This window comes from Trichomonas vaginalis, chromosome IV (assembly GCF_026262505.1).
Source record: "Trichomonas vaginalis G3 chromosome IV, whole genome shotgun sequence".
Classification (NCBI taxonomy): Eukaryota; Parabasalia; order Trichomonadida; family Trichomonadidae; genus Trichomonas; species Trichomonas vaginalis.
Window position 1 is genome coordinate 3641878 of NC_067206.1, and position 19974 is coordinate 3661851.

General features: G+C 36.2%; 3 protein-coding genes and 6 pseudogenes across 9 annotated transcripts, besides 7 other annotated features; 8 read left to right on the forward strand and 1 right to left on the reverse strand.

Moving 5' to 3' along the window:
• Positions 1–19974: part of a mobile genetic element that runs on past both edges of the window.
• TVAGG3_0022240 lies at positions 15–318 on the reverse strand (annotated as a pseudogene). Its single transcript has one exon. A coding segment is annotated over exon 1 (304 nt).
• Positions 1361–2440, forward strand: TVAGG3_0022250 (annotated as a pseudogene). Its single transcript has one exon. A coding segment is annotated over exon 1 (1080 nt).
• TVAGG3_0022260 lies at positions 2558–3421 on the forward strand (annotated as a pseudogene). Its single transcript has one exon. A coding segment is annotated over exon 1 (864 nt).
• TVAGG3_0022270 (protein of unknown function, DUF4106 family) lies at positions 3566–4138 on the forward strand (the record flags this gene model as incomplete). Its single annotated transcript, XM_051220175.1, has 1 exon — positions 3566–4138. One exon carries the CDS (start codon positions 3566–3568, stop codon positions 4136–4138), a length of 573 nt encoding a protein of 190 aa, XP_051105161.1.
• On the forward strand, positions 4171–5024 carry TVAGG3_0022280 (annotated as a pseudogene). The gene has a single exon. A coding segment is annotated over exon 1 (854 nt).
• On the forward strand, positions 5368–5778 carry TVAGG3_0022290 (protein of unknown function, DUF4106 family; the record flags this gene model as incomplete). The annotated part of the gene is made up of 1 exon (XM_051220176.1): positions 5368–5778. The coding sequence occupies one exon, from the start codon at positions 5368–5370 to the stop codon at positions 5776–5778; it is 411 nt and encodes a 136-aa protein (XP_051105162.1).
• Positions 7429–7546: a mobile genetic element.
• Positions 8603–8630: a terminal%2Cinverted (terminal inverted repeat of Mariner transposon ID:TVAGG3_0022310).
• Positions 8603–9891: a mobile genetic element.
• Positions 8701–9812, forward strand: TVAGG3_0022320 (annotated as a pseudogene). Its single transcript has one exon. A coding segment is annotated over exon 1 (1112 nt).
• Positions 9864–9891: a terminal%2Cinverted (terminal inverted repeat of Mariner transposon ID:TVAGG3_0022310).
• On the forward strand, positions 12594–13034 carry TVAGG3_0022330 (annotated as a pseudogene). The gene has a single exon. A coding segment is annotated over exon 1 (441 nt).
• Positions 16493–17157: a terminal%2Cinverted (terminal inverted repeat of Maverick-1B transposon ID:TVAGG3_0022340).
• Positions 16493–19974: part of a mobile genetic element that runs on past the window's edge.
• TVAGG3_0022350 (protein of unknown function, DUF4106 family) lies at positions 18766–19620 on the forward strand (the record flags this gene model as incomplete). Its single annotated transcript, XM_051220177.1, has 1 exon — positions 18766–19620. The coding sequence occupies one exon, from the start codon at positions 18766–18768 to the stop codon at positions 19618–19620; it is 855 nt and encodes a 284-aa protein (XP_051105163.1).

Genomic DNA, 19974 nt, shown 5'->3' on the forward strand with positions numbered 1-19974 from the left:
TGGAAAATACTGAACTAAGACATCGCTAAGCTCAATTGGACTTGGAATTGTCTTAGTAAATTCAATTGAACTAGTAATTGCTTTGTTCAGAACTTCACAGAACTGAGTATTGTATGTAGCGTCTGGTTGTGTGTTTTCTTCGGCGTCTTTGAGATATTTAGAGCAAATTTGTTGAAGAATTTCTCTTAATTCGCTGTTAGACTTTTTGGTGGTTATTCTAACCGCTGTGCCGGTTCTTGGAGGTTGTGGGGCTTTGGCTTTGGTTAGCGGTTGAGAATTGTTAATGTTTGAATTGTGGTTAACAGCGTTGGCTTACATTAGATAAAAATGAACTGTTTTTTCGGACCACTCATAGAAAAGTTTGAGATAAATGGTTTTTACCAACGGAGACCCCTCTATTTTTTTATTTTATTTAATAGTTACCGTTGGAAAAACGGTTTATCTCAAATATTGAATGAACTATAAACGTTTTTTGTTTTCTATATATACTTTTTTGTCCAACGGTAAAACTTTTTACACAACGGTTTTTGAGAGTCGTCGCCGTTGACTTTTTTGTAGAGCACTCAAAATAGTATAACTTTGTCCGGACAAGTAAGGGTCTATCGTCGCTACAGGAAAAGTTACAGGCGTTCCAAGGAAGTATACTTTGAGAAGCCTTTTCTCCCTTTTAAAACAAGATAGGACGGTTATTTTACAAAACTGACAACACTTTGACCGAGTAGTTTTTTGTGCTGAACAAAAAGTGTCATATAAACATCTGTCAAAAACCGTTTTTTACTTCATTAAAATGCCACGTAAGCTACGTAAGAATATACGTAAGAGGAAGGGAGCATTGAAACATCCAATAGTAAAACTGACACCACAACAACAGTTGCAACAACAAATGATGAATGACCCCACTATGTTGCAACAAATGTCAAGCAACCCTATGCTTTTAAACCGAGTTATTGGTGCACAGAGTGGAGGTTTAAGAGCGGCACTTTTAGCGAAAATGGCAGGCTATGGTGGAGCTGCAGACGGAACAGCTATAACCCTCAAAGTCAAATGAATTTGAGTTCACTCAAAAATCAAATAACAGATGTCAAAAAGTCAAACATAGACATACAGAAACAAATAAGTGAAAACGAAAAGAAACTAGAATATGACAGACACAAAGAAACTCAATGAGTTAAACGTAGAGAAAAAGAAGAAAGAAGAACAACTGAAAGAACTAAGTACAGAGGAATATGCGAAAAAAGTGTCAGAAAAAGCAGCAGAAGTAGCAAAAATGGAACAAGATGTTATAAATTTGAAAAACCATACTACTCAATATAAAGTACTGAAAGATGAAGAGATAAAACAAAAAGCCATGAAGACATATATGGATAGCGATGAGTATAAAAAAGAAGTTGAAGCAAATGTAAAGGCAGAAAAACTTTTACAGTTGCAAAACCAAACCGTACAGTATGAAAACTTAGCACAAGAAAGTAAAAATAACGACGCAGCCATGCAAAAGGCAATGAAAAGCGCAGAATATATAAAAGCTAACAATGACTGGTTAGATGCCCAAGCCAACGCTAAAGCAGCCCAACTTATAGGGTCAATAAGGACAAAAATACAAGCGGATGAAGACAGTTCAAATGAAGCTTTAATGAATGCTGACTTTAAGAATGCCTTCGAAGCTCTTCATAGTAAGGTGAAACTAGTGAACGACTTCTCATCTGGAAAGAAACTGAAGTCTGAAGGTTTCGACAAAGAGTTAAGAGAAGTAGCACAAAATATGACGAAAATAACAGATGCAGCAACGAGACAGGCAGTTCAAAGTTCCTATGACGCCGTTAGAGCAACTGTTGTGGAAAGTCAAGAAAAAGAGTTACAACAGACCAAAACAGACCTAGTAAATGCTTTCTTAAGAACGAAAAGTCAGGTAGGACATTATGCTGCAGATGGAACATATGTGCCAGCTGGTGGAACTTATATACCACCAAACCCTCCAAGAGAAGCACCTGCACCAGGACTACCTAAAACATTTACATCGTCACATGGACACAGACACAGGCATGCACCACAACAACAACCAACAGTTCAAAATCCAGCACCACAACAACAACCAAAACCAACAGTTCAAAATCCAGCACCACAACAACAACCAACACAGCAACCAACAGTTCAAAACCCTGCACAACAACCACCTCCACAACCAGCACAACAACCACAAACAGAGCAAGGACATAAAAGAAGTAGAGAAAAAGGAAACCAAGAATTCTTAAAAATGCTTAAGGAAGATTATGGTTACCCAGATACTCTTGACTTTAGTGACAGATATAAAGAAGCTATTAGAAAATTCAAGGAAGGAAATACTGACCCGAACCTATTTAGCTTTATGGTTCAGCATCAAATGGGATATAATCTCAAACCTGGAAAATACAAGCTCGCTAAGGGATATGATTTAATAGCATATCATCCAAATGACATGAATGAATTTACTCCGAGATATTTGGTGTCAGAGCTAAATGATAATTCAACTCTCTTCATGAAACGCGTAAAAAATAGAGACGTAACGAAAGAAGAAAGGTTTATGAGTCCGAATGACTTAGATAGGGAACTTGTTAAAAACGGTCTCGGAATATATGAAATGCCAGCAGATGAGGTACAAGAAACTCAACAGGAAGAAGTTCAGATACAACCAGACATGGAAGAAATAGTTCAGCAACAACAGCTAGAAGAGCCTGAAGGAAACGAACAAGTCCCTCCTTTGGAAACTAACTTCACAGAACTAGATGAAGATTTGGAACAGCCGAAAAATCTTGACCCTCAACAAGTGTATGCGGAGAATATGGAATCTTTCCAAGAGTCTAAGAAAAATTCGGCTGACATAGTAGAAGAATATCGAAAAATGTTTGCCGACATACAAAAGACTCCAACACCAGATGAAAATATTCAGCATAGAATGGAAGTACTGAAAGAAAATGTACGCAAATACAATAACCCTTTTTACTTACGACCATATAACGTTCAATCTTTGGCTGAACTCGGTGAAAATAAAAGGTTAAATTTCAACAAAACATATAGAAATGAAACATTGTTTAAAGTTCATTCAGAACCTAACCAATATGGAAACAAACCTACTTTTGTTTCTGCAGACTATGGAACTACAATGAGATGGGGTCATAAAGCTAATCCGGATAGGTGGTTCATAAACTTACAACCTCAATTCCAAGAAGTTGTAGACGCAATGGAAGTGAATGGTGAACCAGATATAACTGGTATTTTCAGCGCGGCTTTAATGCCATTGAAAGATATGAAAGATGCAGATACTTTGGACCAGTATGAAATGAACATGGCTGAGGGAAATATAACACCTGACGTTCTAGAACATTTATCTCAAAGAACTACACAGAACCATAGAGATGGTATATTTGGTGAAGAGTTTAGAAAGAAAGTTAGGGAGAGAGAAGGAAGAGAACCTATTGTACATGACCTTGCAAACGAAAGTTTGCAAAATGTCATAAAAACTTACTTTGCAGACAATGAACTGAGAAGGGATGAATATTTAAGAAAACTCAAATGGACAGTACCAAATGAAATGTTAGTATTGAAAAACATGTTCCTTGACAAAATAAAACCAACTACAGAAATAAATGACGCAAGACTGAAACGTTGGGTAAAAGCTTTCCCATTCACAAAAGATATTATTGGTTACATGGAAAGAAAACCAGAATGGCTACAAAAACATATATTTGGAAACGAGCTTATTCCATATGGACAAGCTCTGTTTGAAGAGCTTGAACCGGAAACTCAGGAAAGAGTCATGCAAACAATACGCGAAGACTCAAATACAAACTATGACAAAATCTTTCTAGGATATAGGTTACCTGAGATGGGCGACCAGAGCCCAAAGGCAAAAAGGACATGGGAAATTTACAACATACTAGGTGAACATGAGGCAAAGATGCAACAACTTGAAGCAGAGGGCAAGTTACCAAAAGCGACACCAAAGAAGAAGAGAAGAGTAGAACAAAGTGAAAGTAGTGAAGAAGTAACTTCATCTAGTGAAAGTAGTGGCAATGAAGGAAAAAGAAGAGTTAAAGATTCAGTTAAAAACTCAGTCAGGAAGAAAGTAAAGCTTGGTCCGAGTGGGTTCTATTATGATATATAAATCCAACTATTCTATATTTTTACCCATATGAAATGTACGCCGCTCAGAATATAACGCCAACAGTTTTGGATGCCATGAACGGAAATGTTTCCGAATGGTATACCGAATGCGACAATGCCATTAGAAGGTCAGAAATAGTTCCTGGAACTTACGAATATACAACTGCTGTTTCTTATGGAAACGTAGGTGCGTTTGGAGAAGGTTCTTCAACAACAGTAGATATTGCTTGCGACAGGTTTCATATTATTTCTATTGACAACTCATTCTTATACGTGGAACAAGACATTGAAATAAAACCTTCTGCCAAGTTGTCTGACAAGAAAGGTTGCAATGGAATTTTCTATGTCGGATACCAATATGCTCCAGAAGTTTTCATGGGATATAAGATATATTCTAACTCTGACTTAGTTCAAACAGTAACATGGGCAAACTATGAATGGTTCGCTTTGAGAAACTCAGTACAACCACAAGCTAGAGAACAAACAGACCAGTATGCAACTATTGAGAAAATAAGAAGACTTGACCCTAACGTTCCAGGAGTTTATGTTAACCTTTCTGGACAAACTGCAGCAGCAGTAACCAAAGTAAAACTGAAACTTAGAGTTCCTTTGTCATCTTTCCTCATCTTCAGGTTTTTAAGATACTTGCCAAACTGGGCAGGAAAAATTTCTATCGAACTTACTCCAAGCAAAAATAACTTAGTCATTGCACCAACACAAGACCCATTCAGCATTACTGTAGCTGGAACTGGTGGAGCCAAGTTCTGTGACTTTTGCAAAGACAAAGTTGACTTAGACTTTGGTTTCTCAAACCTCAACACTGAAATAAACTATTATTTCAATGCTGCTGGAGATGATTGGGACCCAGTTAAGTTCACATGCGAACAGTTTGAATGCAAGAGAATAGAAAGCAGACTTGCCGTTTATATGTTGGACCCAGATATTTCAAATGCTTTAGCTGCCAAATATATTGCAGTTCCACTTATGTTCCCTATACACCAAATATATGTCAAAGACTTTGCAGGTGAAGTTGGAAACCAAAATCCAGGAGCCGCAGGTGCAAGAACAGATATTGCTTTAACAACTGCAATGAAACATGCAGATACTATGTTTGTACTGTTCAGACGAACTATAAATGACTATTCTTGTTTCTACAACCCTGGTATTAAATATCATATAAACATAGATGGCAAATATTATCCAAGAGAAGAATATTCTACAGTTGAGGATATGAGGTCATACAACTTGACATTAGATGCTATGAACTTTAACAACAATTTCACAACAACCATTAACCCTGAAATGCAAAGTTCTATTATGCCATATGTGAAAGTATGGACTCATACAGGAGGTCAAAAAACTCAATATACAAATGGAGACCGTTCAAACTTTTGGCTTGGCATTCCATTTGCTGACTCAGAAGACTCTATGGGTGGTATTTCAACTGTTGGTACTGTACAAATACAATATACTGGTGACAGAGACGGTCCAGATGAATTGAGAGCAAAGAAGTTTACAAAACCAATAGCACTTTTCACGGAAGATGCTCTTTTGAAGATTTGTTCGATGAAACCTGCTGGGGCTCCTCAGATTGGCATAACGACAGCTTCCATCGAGCAGATTTTGGCAGCAGGTCAGTAAGTTGTTCTTGAACTGACTTCTCTCCGTCAAATATTGACAGTACGCCAGTTTTGACATAATATTGTATTATAAACTTCCTTTGTAATATCTGTAAGTTTTGAAGTTATATTTTTGTCTGCTTCAAGAACTTTCACCATTTCAGTTATACCAACTTTCTTTGCTTTATGAAAATATTTAGGTTCAGCAAAGACTGCTATTCTATAACATTTTCCATTGTTGTGTAAAAAACTATTCTGCAATGTATTGTATTGTTTGTAGTATAAACTTTGTTCTGCTTCAATTCAATAAGATATCCGAATACGTCCATCTTTTTATTCTAAGTAAAATGTCATTTCCGAAAAATAGAAACGTAAGTTTTTCAAAAAGTTTAATGGCGGTGGCAGATGTGAAGTTAAATTCACCAACTCAAACAAAACATCAAAGTGTTGTTGTCAATGTCAAAGACAGAGATGTTGAAGTGGGGAAACCATACGAAGACGAAGATGTATAACAATTGTTCCTGTAAAAGAACCATACATATCCTGAAGTTAGCAGAGACTTAAGTTCTGTTGCAGAATATTCGAAACGACTACCAACAACTGAAAGACAAACTTCAAACTCAGGAAAAGATTTGTCAAGCTTTAAGTATAATTTAAACTTGGTCGAACACAACCCTGTAAAAGTAACTCATATGTCATTGCACCTCATGAATTTTGATAAGAAACTATTTAAACTTTTGACAGAGGCAACGATAAAACATCAAAGAAAATAGAACCCGACATTAGTTGCTGTGGTGTTCATATAATGTCATTGAACAAGATATACGTTATGAAAGGAGGTGAAACGTGAACTTAAAATATAGTCCAGACGTTATAAAAATATTGACGACCACAAAACTTTCATTAAATTATTTGCTAAGTAATGGCAAAGACATAATGGTTTATACTATTACGACTAAAAACCCTGATCAATAATTCTATAACAACAAACTTACAAATCCCTCAAGGACGATATTGTAAACTAACCTTAAACACAATGACGACTAAACCGTTTTGCTCTTTTACACCAGAAGACTTTATTGTTGTGAATGGTAAAAAATACTCCTTTGAAGATACTTACTCAGATATACACCACAACAGGTTTTGTTGACTTATTTAATACTTTAAGTACGGGTGTAAAATGTGCTGCAACTAGAGCAGTTTTCATTATGTTTGGATGTCCACTGAGTTTACTATAAACGATATGAGCTATAATATCAAAACTTATTTCTGGTTTTTCTTATATTACGAAAAAAGAGATCTGACATGTGTCAGAATCTCAGTAAAAGTGACATTTACATGTCACAAAAAATAGAATGAGTTTAATAATTAAAATTGGAGGGTGAGAGAGATTTGTATGAAATAATATCTCTCACCTCCAATTCATCCTAGCGCCGAAAAAATTTTTGGTGAAATGCGACCACATTTCACCAAAATTCTCGGCGCCATATAGAGAACTAGACCTGTGAGGTACTGATACTATCCATGTACCTCGCAGGCCTAGTTCCAAGCCAAAAGGCTAAAAATTGCCCGCAATTTTCACATTGCGGGCAATTTTTAGCCATTTTGGCTGGGAATTGAGGGTGAGATAGTATTGTATGAAATAATATCTCTCACCCTCCAATTCATCCTATGCCGAAAAAATTTGTGGTGAAATGCGACCACATTTCACCAAAATTTCTCGGCGCCATATAGAGAACTAGAGCCTGTGAGGTACTGATACTATCCATGTACCTCGCAGGCTCTAGTTCCAAGCCAAAATGGCTAAAAATTGCCCGCAATTGTTCACAATTGCGGGCAATTTTTAGCCATTTTGGCTGGGAATTGGAGGGTGAGAGTAGTATTGTATGAAATAATATCTCTCACCCTCCAATTCATCCTATGGCGCCGAAAAAATTTTGGGAAAATGCGACCACATTTCACCAAAATTTCTCGCGCCAATATAGAGAACTAGAGCTGTGATTACTGATACTATCCATGTACCTCGGCAGGCTCTAGTTCCAAGCCAAAATGGCTAAAAATTGCCCGCAATTTGTTCACATTGCGGGCAATTTTTAGCCCATTTTGGCTGGAATTGGAGGGTGAGAGTAGTATGTATGAAATAATATCTCTCACCCTCCAATTCATCCTATTGCGCCGAAAAAAATTTTGGTGAAATGCGACCACATTTCACCAAAATTTCTCGGCCCCATATAGAGAACTAGAGCCTGTGAGGTAACTGATACTATCCATGTACCTCGCAGGCTCTAGTTCCAAGCCAAAAATGGCTAAAAATTGCCCCAATTGTTCACATTCCCATCTTTTGTTGGTAAGACGAAGAATATGAAATAAATTATGAAGAAGATAATGATGAATAAAATATCACTTTTTATATTTTTGACATGTAAAGGTTGTCACTTTTCTGTCAACCGTTTTTATTCGTTTTCGTATATAACATTTTTACTACCAACAGTTTCCTATAAACAGGAAAAGGTGTCATACAAGAATGGTCTATTCCATTGACCATTAAGCACACCAATCTTAATATATTGTTTCAAACTAGGTTCAAAGTGTTTATTCGAATGTCGACAGAAACTATTATGACCAAAAGATACTTATGCGTATAAACAATACTTTCTCTGCTGGTTTGCCTATTGTTCATTCGAATGCAGAATTTTCAACCTTAGTGAACTCAAACACTTTGGCAAGTATAACGTTGACATTAGTTGACGCAAACTTTGTTCCTGTAAAACTTTTTATGTCCTATGTATTTGTCCATGACGGCAGAAAGTTTCGAATTGGAAGATGCAACTGGTGAAAGTATTGTATAGGGTGTCCAAAGGTGCGTTTAGCACAGCGCTCTATATGAGACTATTAAAGGAGATATATGCTGATTATAAATATATAATAAAAAAATATGAATATATTGTATATGATGAGTATGTTGTATTTTGGCGCCATGCCGGGATATAAAATGAATTTTGAGACAAGAGGCGGTTTCCGGGGAAATTTTGGCGGGATTTTTTCATTTTTTTAATGAATCATAAAGAAAACATCCTCGCTCTTGCAAAAAAATGCAAAGACTGTAAAAAAAATCTAGAGACATTGGTAAAATGCTTCTGATGGATGCCCTAGCTATTCCACTGTAACGTATCATGTTAGGATGTATCACTTCATGAACAAAAAGGCCGCCCATCATAAAAATTGACAAAAATCGCCGATCAAAGAAAAATCAAAGCAATTCTTCAAGCGCTAGAAAAACCCAAAGAGCATCACTCAGAAGGATAGAGAATGACAAAGATACCACGTACAACAGTCAGTTATTATCTGCACAATTATTAACTACAAACTAGCGTAACACGTTGTTCCGCACAACCTTAATTCAGTTCAAAAAAAATCTAGAGTCCAATCTTCAAAGAGCTCCTCTCTATATTGGGTGCGTATCAATCCAAGAAGTTTCGCTTTTAGCAACAGGGGACGAGTCTTGGTTTCAATATGCAACAGAAGCCAAAATCATGTGATCCCGAAGGATGAAAATCCGCAAACATTCCCGAAGAAAAAAATTGACACACCAATGATGATTTGTCGGTTTTTTTGGGTGTGAATGGCATCATCGCAATTGATATTCTTCAAAAACCTAATACGATGAATGCTCAGTATCTAATTGACAATGTTCTTACTCAAATTATCAATTCTGATGAGTTTGAGAAATCCAAACAAACAAAAACAAAAGTTTGCAATTCATTTTGATAATTCAAGAGTTCACAAAAGTCATAAGGTAATGAATTACTTGTGGAAAACAATGTCAAAGTTGTTCCAAACCCATATTATTCACCTGATATTGCACCCTCTGACTTTTATTATTCGACACGCGCTTAAAAAAGAGAGCTGAAGGACGCGAATTCGCGAGTCCAGATGATCTTGAAAATTTTGTAAGAGAGCAATTTGAGCAATTTTCTCATGATGATTTAAAGCGTGTCTTTCAAGCCTGGATCGATCGCTGCGAACGCTGATTGAATCCAATGTGATTATATTTAAATAAACTTTAATATATATAACTTGTTTATTTCTATTTGCAGTATTCAGGTTTGTGCTAAACACACCTTTGGACACCCTATATTACAAGAACAACTTCAACAACAAATAGCTCAAGAACAACAAATGCAACAAATGGAACAAATGCAACACAAAGTCAAGAATAAAAAAAATATTATTTTTTAATTTTTATAAAAATGTACAGAATAGATGTTTCAGATTTTAATGACTTCCAAGCATTCAGAAATATGTGTTCCATTTAGAGACTATAAACAAAGCAGTCGAGAATTTGAAACGTTTAGTCATTTATGTTGACTCTGCCCAGAATGTTATGTCATGAAAGAATGGGATGTTGTCTTTAACAAACCAAGAGCAACAATAGTGTCTGAACAAGAATGTAGACAGAAACTTAAGAAAAAAGTCGTACAAGTTGGAATGAAGAGTTAGATGCTTGGGATAATCTTATTGTCAAAGTTAGAAGATTTTTCAGTTCGAGTATAAAGTTCTATACACCTTCTCCAAACTTCTATTCTATCTTCACTGATATTAAATATGAACAAGTAGAATGGAAAGAAAATATTATAGAAGCTTGGTTAACCATGTCAAAGAAATTATATGCAATGGAAACGAAAAGGTTTATGAGTATATCTTATGTTGGTTTGCAAATATCTTACAACATCCAAGTGCTAAAAATGAAACTGCTCTCATTATAATTGGAAACAAGAACTGGTAAGAACACATTCTTTACAGATATTTTGTGCAACTGTTAGAGGGCTATCGAATCCGAATATGACAAACTTAGAAAACATCTGCGGCAAGTTTAACTTTCAATTGAGAATATGAAACTTATAGTTTGCAATGAACTTCAAAGTATAGATACAACAAAAGTTTTAAAACTCAGATGCTTTGAAGAGTCTTATAACAGATAAAGTTGAGTTTTGAAAAGAAAGATAAAGACCAAACAGTTTGTGAAAATGTTTGCAAACTTCATTATGGTTTCAAACAATGCTGTTCGATGAAGTTAGAAAAAGTTCTGACAGAAGATATGTAGTTGTCAGAACGTCAGATCTCATATGCAAGATACAGAATATTTTGACGACTTAGCAAAACTTTGACATCTGACTTTTACAACCACTTTTCTCATATTTCATGACATTAGATATTTCTTAAGTTCAATCCAAGACAAATTCCACATACCGAAGAGAGACAAACATTGTTAGAAGCAAACAAGAGTGTATATGAACTGTTCATAGATGAACTGACTTTGTGTCATTAGATGAAAGGTCATTTACGATTCGTATAAACATATGTTCAAGAATATTGGTTATATGGCAGCTTCTAAACGTACATTCTTGGCAAATGTCAAAAGTCTTTTAGATGTTCAGAAATGGTGTATATACAAAGAAAATTTTCTGAGTAAATTTTAAAAAAAATATTTTTTTATCCGATAGAAAAAAGATGGCAAAATTCATCTCAGTAAATAAGTACATGACAGAAGTCAAAGATAAGTTAGCTCCATTCGCATATTTGAATGTTTACTTCTACAATTTTAAAAGTCTACATTGACAAAATTTGAAAAACATTGCACCAGTTAAGTTTGCTGTTGTTAGAAAAATGGTGCAACTTTTGAAGACTTATACATTGACGGTATGTTGACAGTCAAAGAAATATTGACAGAAAGTTCTCAAAACTCGAAGAAGGTAAAGCATACAAACTTGTTATACCTTATGAACCAAAGAAAGCAGACGACTATGAATATTATGAGTCTAAGATAGTTGAAGTTCAAGGTAAATTGGGTAAAAAGATTTTAGAGTCTAAGCCAGTGTTTACTCCTAAAGAGAAGAGAACATTGACATTGACCCAGAAAGTTCTAAAAATAAAATTTTATTTTTACATGTCAAATTTCTTTTTCTCTGGAACTGGTTCAGGTTCTTCTTCTCTCTTTCTACTTTCTTTCTTTCTTTTCTCTCTTCTTCTTTTCTGGTGGAGATATGTCAAATTTCTCAGAACCATATTATGTAAAAGTTCTTTGTCCTTTAATAGCTCATCTATTCTGTTTTCTATTTCATCTTCAAGAACAGCGCATGTGTCTTCTTTGCATTCTAAGAAGTTTTGTTGGACTTCATCTCTCCAAGAGGCGTCATCTCTGTCAACAAGTCTTCATGACAAATTTAAGACTGCTCTGCTTAATGTTTTATGGTTCTTGTCATATTCCCAGAACAGAACTTTAGAACAAATTCAACCTTTCTGTTTACACTATGTAAGATTTTATGGTCGACAGATGTTTTGCTGTCGAAAAGCTTGTCTATATAAGATGCGAAATCGCTAGACATTTTCTAAAGATAAAAATTTTAATTTTTCTAAAAATATGTTAGAAAAAAAGTTTGCTGACATTGACACGAAATTTGAGAATTTTAAACAAGAACAAGAGGAAGTTAGAAAATGCTCAGATAAAGCCTATACATGACAAGTTCTTATTTGCTCAGAATGTATAACAGGTCTAATTGCACCACCTGGGTCGGGTAAGACTTTCACTTATCTTAAAATGGCTGCACAACAACAAGAACTAGATGAGAAGAACCCATTCTATGAGTTATTGTTATTGTTCGACTTCTGGTCAATTTACCAAACCGTCAATTCGTTCAAAGATATTATAAAGAAGTCTAAGTTAGTATGTATAAGGATACTGATTGTTAGATTGATAAAGAAGTACCAAAGAAGAGTTTTGAATATAATGCTATAAATGAGTATATAAATTCGAAGTTTAAAGACCCAAATGAGGAAATGCAGAGAATATAGAGAAGAAACACTCAGAAACAAACAGAAAGAGATAGAATACATTTCGAAGAAATTGCAATCTACGATTGAAGACTTACCCTCATAGATGTCTTCTTATCTTGGATGATTTCACCTCTCATCCTTTGTTAAAGAACAGAGAACAAGATATGTGTCGAATTCTTAAGAAGCTCAGACACTTTAATATCTCAGTTGTCATTTGTGTACAGACAGCAAAGAGTTTAAGTAAGGATTTTAAAAGAATACTTCCTGACATAATACTTTCCCCGGATTGTCCGAAGACGATTTCATGGAACTTATGAAAGACCATGCAGGTAAGTTTGACAGACATGAACTATGGGAGAAGTACAAAGTCATTACAAGACCCTCATACTCTTTCAGAATTCATATCTACGCAACAAAGTTCAAATTGTAAAAAGTCAAGCTTGAAAAATCTAAGTGTTTAGTCTTAGTAAGATGGTAGCTTCTTAAGCAAATACCATTGCTGAGTTTTATGTACGTGAGAGAAACAATGAAATTCAATTACGAGTACAATTTGCAATGACAACTAAGGCAACTATTTTTGTCTTTTGCCAGCAAGGTACTTCTTCTCTTCCAATGTTCGGCAGAACTATACTCACTCATGAGAAATGCCAAACGGTTAATAGAAAAAGTGTCATTTTTTTCATGTCCGAAGACTCGAAGGTGCAACACTCCAAAATACCGACGAACTCAGAAAGAGCAGCATGGCAGTATGTTCTTGACAACTTCTTTGAGTTCTCCAGGTACACTTGGAAAATGCTGAAGAACTCCGACACAGAGAATTTGGAGAAATTGCCCTCCAATACTACCTTGACAAACAAAAGGTAAAATAAGACTAAAAACTTAACGTTTAAAAAGTGACATTTTTAATGAGCTCCGAGTCACCAGAAAACTTGTCAGATTTAGCAGCTTACTTCCTGAGGAGGATGGAAGCTACATACATAAGGTTCAAAAACAACGAACCTGGAATTGCGTACCAAATTCGCAATTACATGACCATGGAAGAGTACGAAAGGTTCCTACAGAGAAACCAGCTCTAAACAACTCAGAAAAAAAGAATAAAAAGTTTAACTCGTAATTGTTTATTTTTTTTACTTGTATGGGCAAGCTGCAAGAATGAAGTCGACTATCTCAGTCTTTGTCTTGACCAGTTGGACTGCTCTTGTAAGCACGGTCTGTTTTGCGGTCTCCAGCTGGTGTTTTACCTTCGTAATTGCGCATGTTTTGAGAGCTCCAACTGTAAATGGTTGTAGGATGAAGAGTCTCTCAGACTGCTTGAGTAGTCTTCACGGTCACAACCGATCTGTGTACGAGTCGAATCGGTCGATTTAGGAGGAGAGACTGGAAAGCCTGTCGTCTTCCATTGGAGCTGTAGCATACTCTTTGCGTAAGCGGTTCAGACCTTCTTCGAAGTCTTGTCTCTCTTCGATTGGGATTGAAATTGGAATTCGCTGCGACAACAACCAAGGGTTGGGGAAGTAAGGCATAGGCTGAGGAGGGTAGTTCGAAGCGCTGGGTAGTAACCTTGAGGTGGAAATTGGTAGTAATTTGGTGAGGTACTTGCTGGAACTGAGGTTGCTGAGGAGACTGGTGGTTCTGCAGCTTTCGGTTTTCTGGCTTGGAAGAATCAGGAAGAGGAACGTCAGTCATCCGTTGTGTCCTTCGGAAGAAAAACTTTCCTGTCGGAAGGAAAAACTTTTTCTGTCGAAGGAAAATTTTTCTAAAGTTCGACCAAAAAGTTCTCAATTTTCGAAAATTTGAATGGTTTACGGACGGACAACTGAAGAGTTCTTCCTGTCGAAGGAAAAATTTTTCCCTTTGTCGGAAAATATTTTCCTGTCGGATGGAAGAACTTGGAATGCAAGAAAGACTTGACGAGGCAATTTACCTAATTGAAATTAACGACTGCGTAAAAGACTACTTGCGCAAGGTAATGAAGCCCAAGGTCAAGTTCATCTCTATTTCTGGAAGGTCTACACTTCAGCTCGAGACTTCGACTGGAATTCCAATTCAAATACCAGACGGGACAGCCTACGATGGCAAAAGGACGCCAAAAGAGAAGCTCTGTTAAGTCCTAAACAAACGTCCTTGGATAAAAATACCAAACAGAGAACCCCCTACCCCATATAAATTGGCAATTCAGTCTCTCCTTCACTTCTCTGGTCAGCCGTTCTACATAACCTGTGAAGCGACATTCATCCAGTTCATAAACATCTCATTTTAACTTCACTTTTTTATGTTTTTACTCACACTCGTAACTCAACAGGTTGTGTACAACTATTTCAACTGTGAACCTTGTATTGACGGTCTCCTGCAAATGCAAGTTCGGTCAATACACAATTTATGGTGGCAAGAAGGACAGTGGGAATGTTATTCTGACATCTGTTGTTGCGCTCGAGAGAGATTTGAAAATTTCAGAGCCACCCCCCAAGAACTCCAACACCAACACTCAAGTTGCCAAAGACTCATGTGAAGAAGAAGACTTCTGGTAAGTTCTATATGCCATATACATGGCACGCTTTGAGTAAAACATTTTTTCATTTTTTGAATGAAGCAAGTTAAATCGTCCCACACAATCTCAATGACGATGAAGAGTTTCAAGCTATGGTTGAAGGCGTTGAGAACGACATAGACGGCGAACTTGAAGGAGCTCAAACCACAATTGCAACCAAAATTGCAGAAGTCAAGACAAATACTCCACTTAAAGCTACCAAAGCTACTCTTGACCTCATGGATACTTACCGTTTAGATGTCAAGAGAGAAAAGACAATTAAAATTGAAACTTCTAAACTACGAAGCTATACTCAGAAGTTAGCAAGAAATGAGAAGACTTACCAGAGCTACTTACATGTAAGGGACTTACCTTCAAGCAGTCGACCAAAGATGAATTTTCTGACATTGTCCAATTTTGTCGAAAGTCAGCTCAGATGTTTTGAACTGCTCCCAACATATCCAGAATATGAACGTTTGCCTGAACTCTCCGCAATCTCAAAAACGTTTTTGTTCTCATGTTCGAAACTTTTATCGGAAGAGACAACATAACGTTCAGAAGAAGAAAACAAGATATTATTTTAAACTATGTATACTAACTGTCATAACAAGCTTTTTGAAGTAAAACCGCCATTCTCAACCACTTCATTTTCGATGTCCGAACAAGCACCGAAGCCGAACACAATAGCAGATGTCCTTTCAAGTTGCCAGACAAGCGCCCAGTTCAAATTCAAATTGCCCAATTGAAAGCTCATCTGACAACACCATTAAGACTCTCCAAAGTAGTCTATGACAGAGATGACCAATCTCAAAGCCATTCTCATGAACCAAAGCTTCCAATAGAAATGCCTGAACGATTTCGCGGAAACCTTGCGCAATACGAGAGAGAGAACCGACCTTGCCAGACTCATCTACCGTTTCTTCGAAAAGATAGACGCCATCTGGAAGGTACTCGGAAAGGACAGAACATGCAACACCCTTCGTGAGTACCAAATTGAAAAGGAATTGTCGAGAAGAAGAGGAAGAAAAGAAACACGAAGAAGAAGAGGAAGAAGAAGAAGTTCCTGAACCGCTACATGGGCAACCCTTGTTGCCGATGACGGTTACGAAATTTCCAACCCTACCCATACCAAATCCGCAACAAGGAGACAGGCAAGTTCTTACCCCAGTCCTCAACAACTTGGGACACTTGAACCTTAACTTCGGAATCGCGGTTCAATCTCCATGGGCAAGCTGTCGCAATCAATGGTCCAAATCCAGGCAAGAAGACGAAGGTCAGACACATTGACGTACAAGCTCAACAACCGTAAGGAGAACCTCGATGGTCTAAGAGTAAAAAAATTTTATTTTAGGGGGAAAGTTAGTATGGCTAAGTCGTGTACTGAGGCACTGCGCGCCTCCGTACACCACTTAGCGGTTTTGACACTTTAACAAAACCGTTAACGTATATTTTACAACACAAACGACAATACTAATTAACCTTAAATATTTATAAAGCCGCCAACCACTTCATCCCACTAATGAAAAAATAAACGTTCTCACTTACAAAAGTATTGGCAACTCCTCCCATTGCTGTGCTTCACATAACAGTTCATAATCTTTGACTCACTTTCTTCTTCATATAGGTCAAAGTCACTGTCAAAATAAATGTTAGGTAAGTTTTGACAAAGCTAATGAAACACGTTTACTGTTTGTATCGTATGCTTGTATAAACTTTCCATTCTTCATTCCTTCATAAACGCTCCAAACTAACTTACCTTTTCTCCCTCGTATCTGATAGAATGTATTTTCACGAGGAACGAAGAACAAATTTTGAACTCATGACCGTTGTAGTTTGTTATCTCAATAGTTTCGTCATTTATATAAAAATAAACTTAAAAATAATTTTAAAAAAATAAACTTAAAATTAATGATATCACCACCCTCACACGTATGAAAACAATGAGCACAAAAATAAATTTAGGTGAAGTGGTGAGATCTCACCTCTTTTTTCACCTTTTTTCACACCCCGTTGAATTCATTGCTTTATAACTCTCTTCCTGGTTTCTTTTATTGCTTTCTCACGTCTGTCTCCAACTTGACTGTCTTTCTTCTTCGTCCGTAATGATACCAGTTATTCCCCAGTCAATGTTCAAATGGTCTTTCGTAAGGGTTTCCATACATTCCATAGGGACAACGGAAGAACTACTTGGAGAGAGAAACATTTTCTTTAGTTCCATCGACTCTATTTAAATGCATTGTTCACCTTTCATCTGGTCATTAAAGTCTTTTGCTGTTTTGCAAACACATCGTCCTTTCCTAAAGCATTTTCTGACTCAGTCGCAACCAATTGGATGCTTTATTTATGAGCCCTATTTATTTAATCTTAACTTCTTTGCAACCCAGCCTCCAATCTTCCTTTATTTGCATCTAATGTCTTCGAAACCCTTCCTCCACTCATTTTATTTACTGCGTCATAAGCTCCAAGTGCTTTTGCTCAAATGCTAATGCTTTTGTTCCCATTGCGCTAAAGCTGCCCAAGCTACCATTTACACCATATTAAAATCATCTCTCTTCAATATTATCTCATAAAAGTTCTCGTTACTGGAGAAAGTCAATGAAACATAAACAGTTTCATTCATAAACTTCTTTCTTATATTCATCTATACGCTTCAAAATGTCTGAACAATTGCTAACATCTTCTACAACAGTTATTTTCATCATGAAGACCTTCAAAAACAAACTCATTTAATATTCTATAAAAATCATCTCAATAATGAGTCCATCCTTTCCATCTTTAGGTAGCACAACATTCTTTCATTAAGACAAGTCTTATGTTAAACTTACTGACAAAGTTTGTTATACTATAATGCTTCGGCGGCGAATACATGTAGTTTGAAAGACATAATATAGATTCTTCAGCAAATTCACTTATACTGGATTTTATAACAATGTTCTCACGAGACCAAATACCACCAATTGAAAAACTTGTAAGCAATCCTGCTGAACCTTCTACTGTAAACGTCGATGGTAACATTCCACGAAGGTCATCTATTGACATCGTTGAGTCACTGTATTTAAATATTTTCTTAAAGCAATCGTCATTATCTAACCATGCAATAGCTTTGAAGTTTTCATTCGAATATACATCTGCTTCATTAAATGTAAAACCTGACTTCTTTGCAGAGATGACTTTAAAATCTATTGAGTTTGTTTCAAAATTATATGCTATGCTAACTTCTGAAGGTAATGGATGTCCTTCCGCAGTCAGTTGTTCTCTCACTACCGTTTGAAGCTTTGTATTAAAAACTTTCATGTCATCTCCTGTATCTAAGTTCACATACACAGCAACAGGAAAACTATCTTGCTTCTTTGTTTCATCATTATACCTCAAAACATTAAAGTTCTTCAATAATATTGTTCTTCCTGCTGGAATACTTCGAACCTGTCTGATTTCAATAGCTTTCTCACCTCCTACATACTCTACCAGTGTCTTGGATATTCATAAGTATACTGACTTTCTTGAATTTTGGTTGGTTTCATCATAACATGTTCATAGTATATCTTTATACTCTTGTCAGTTAGACTCGGTGCTATGTTCTGAATATTTCTGACTTGCATTTTTAATGGAGATAAAATGAAGCATTTAATACATGACGTAGATGAAGACATGAATGAAACTACAGACAAACTTAACTCTTCTCTCATTCTTCCTTTCAGTAAGGACTATGAATTCTGTTCAAATGGCGTGTATTTCTATTGTGGAAAGATGGGTTCAGGTAAGACATTTAATTTAATTCGTCATATACTCATAACAGAATGTTTAGGAAATGACTCTTACTATGACCAAATCATTATATCAGCAACTTCAGACTCTATGGACTCAACAGCGAAAACATTTATGTCAAAAGTTCAAGCCTCTGTCGTTAAAGTTCCAGACAGTGAACTCATTGAATTTCTTCAACGTTACATTCGACGTAAGAGGAAATATTATGCCATCGTAGAGTTCATACAGTCAGGAATGCAAAAGACCTCTGAGGAGATGGAAAGAATTATTGACAAACACCACTTACGTCAGTACTCAGGAGTTTACGATATGAAACGACTGACAAACTACATTCTATCAAAACTTTCAAAATACCCCTTCAAAAAGTATCCTTCAAACACTCTGCTCGTTTGTGACGACTTCGCTGGTAAAGGTTTAGTGTCAAAACCAGACTCACCATTAGCTAACATCATAACTAAAGTCAGACATTACCATTTAACTGTAGAAATACTTATGCAAACATGGTGCTTTCTTGCTTTAAACATAAAACGTCTCATAACTGACTTCGTTATCTTTCAAGGTTTCTCTCGCTATGATATTGAACTCATTTGGAAACAGTCAGGTATAACATTACCTTTTGAAGAAATTTGGGAAGCATATAAGTCTCTCATCTCTCCTCGTTCATACCTTGAGATTCATATCATGACTAATACCATTAAAGTCAAAAATATTCCATGGGAACGACCAACATTGTTTTAAAGTTTAACCTTCAATTGACTGATGGTAAACAAATTCCATGCATCTCTGTCGCCATTTCTGTTAATATTTTTGCTGTCATTCATATCATCCACTTCCCCATCCGTTAGCTTTTGAGGATATGCGTTAGAATAGCTGTTCTTAAATGAAGGCTTTTCACCTTTGAGAGCATAAACTCTATAACTTTCTGCATACTTTATGTTTGAACCTCCTGAGCCATCGTTGACATAAATTTTTATAGGCTTCCACCCTTTGTTCATGTTCCTGCTTCTTCCTTAGCTCTTTTGTTCAGTAGTTCTACATCTTTATACACAGCACCTGTCTCAGTGAATTCAACAATATTTTCATTCGTTAGCT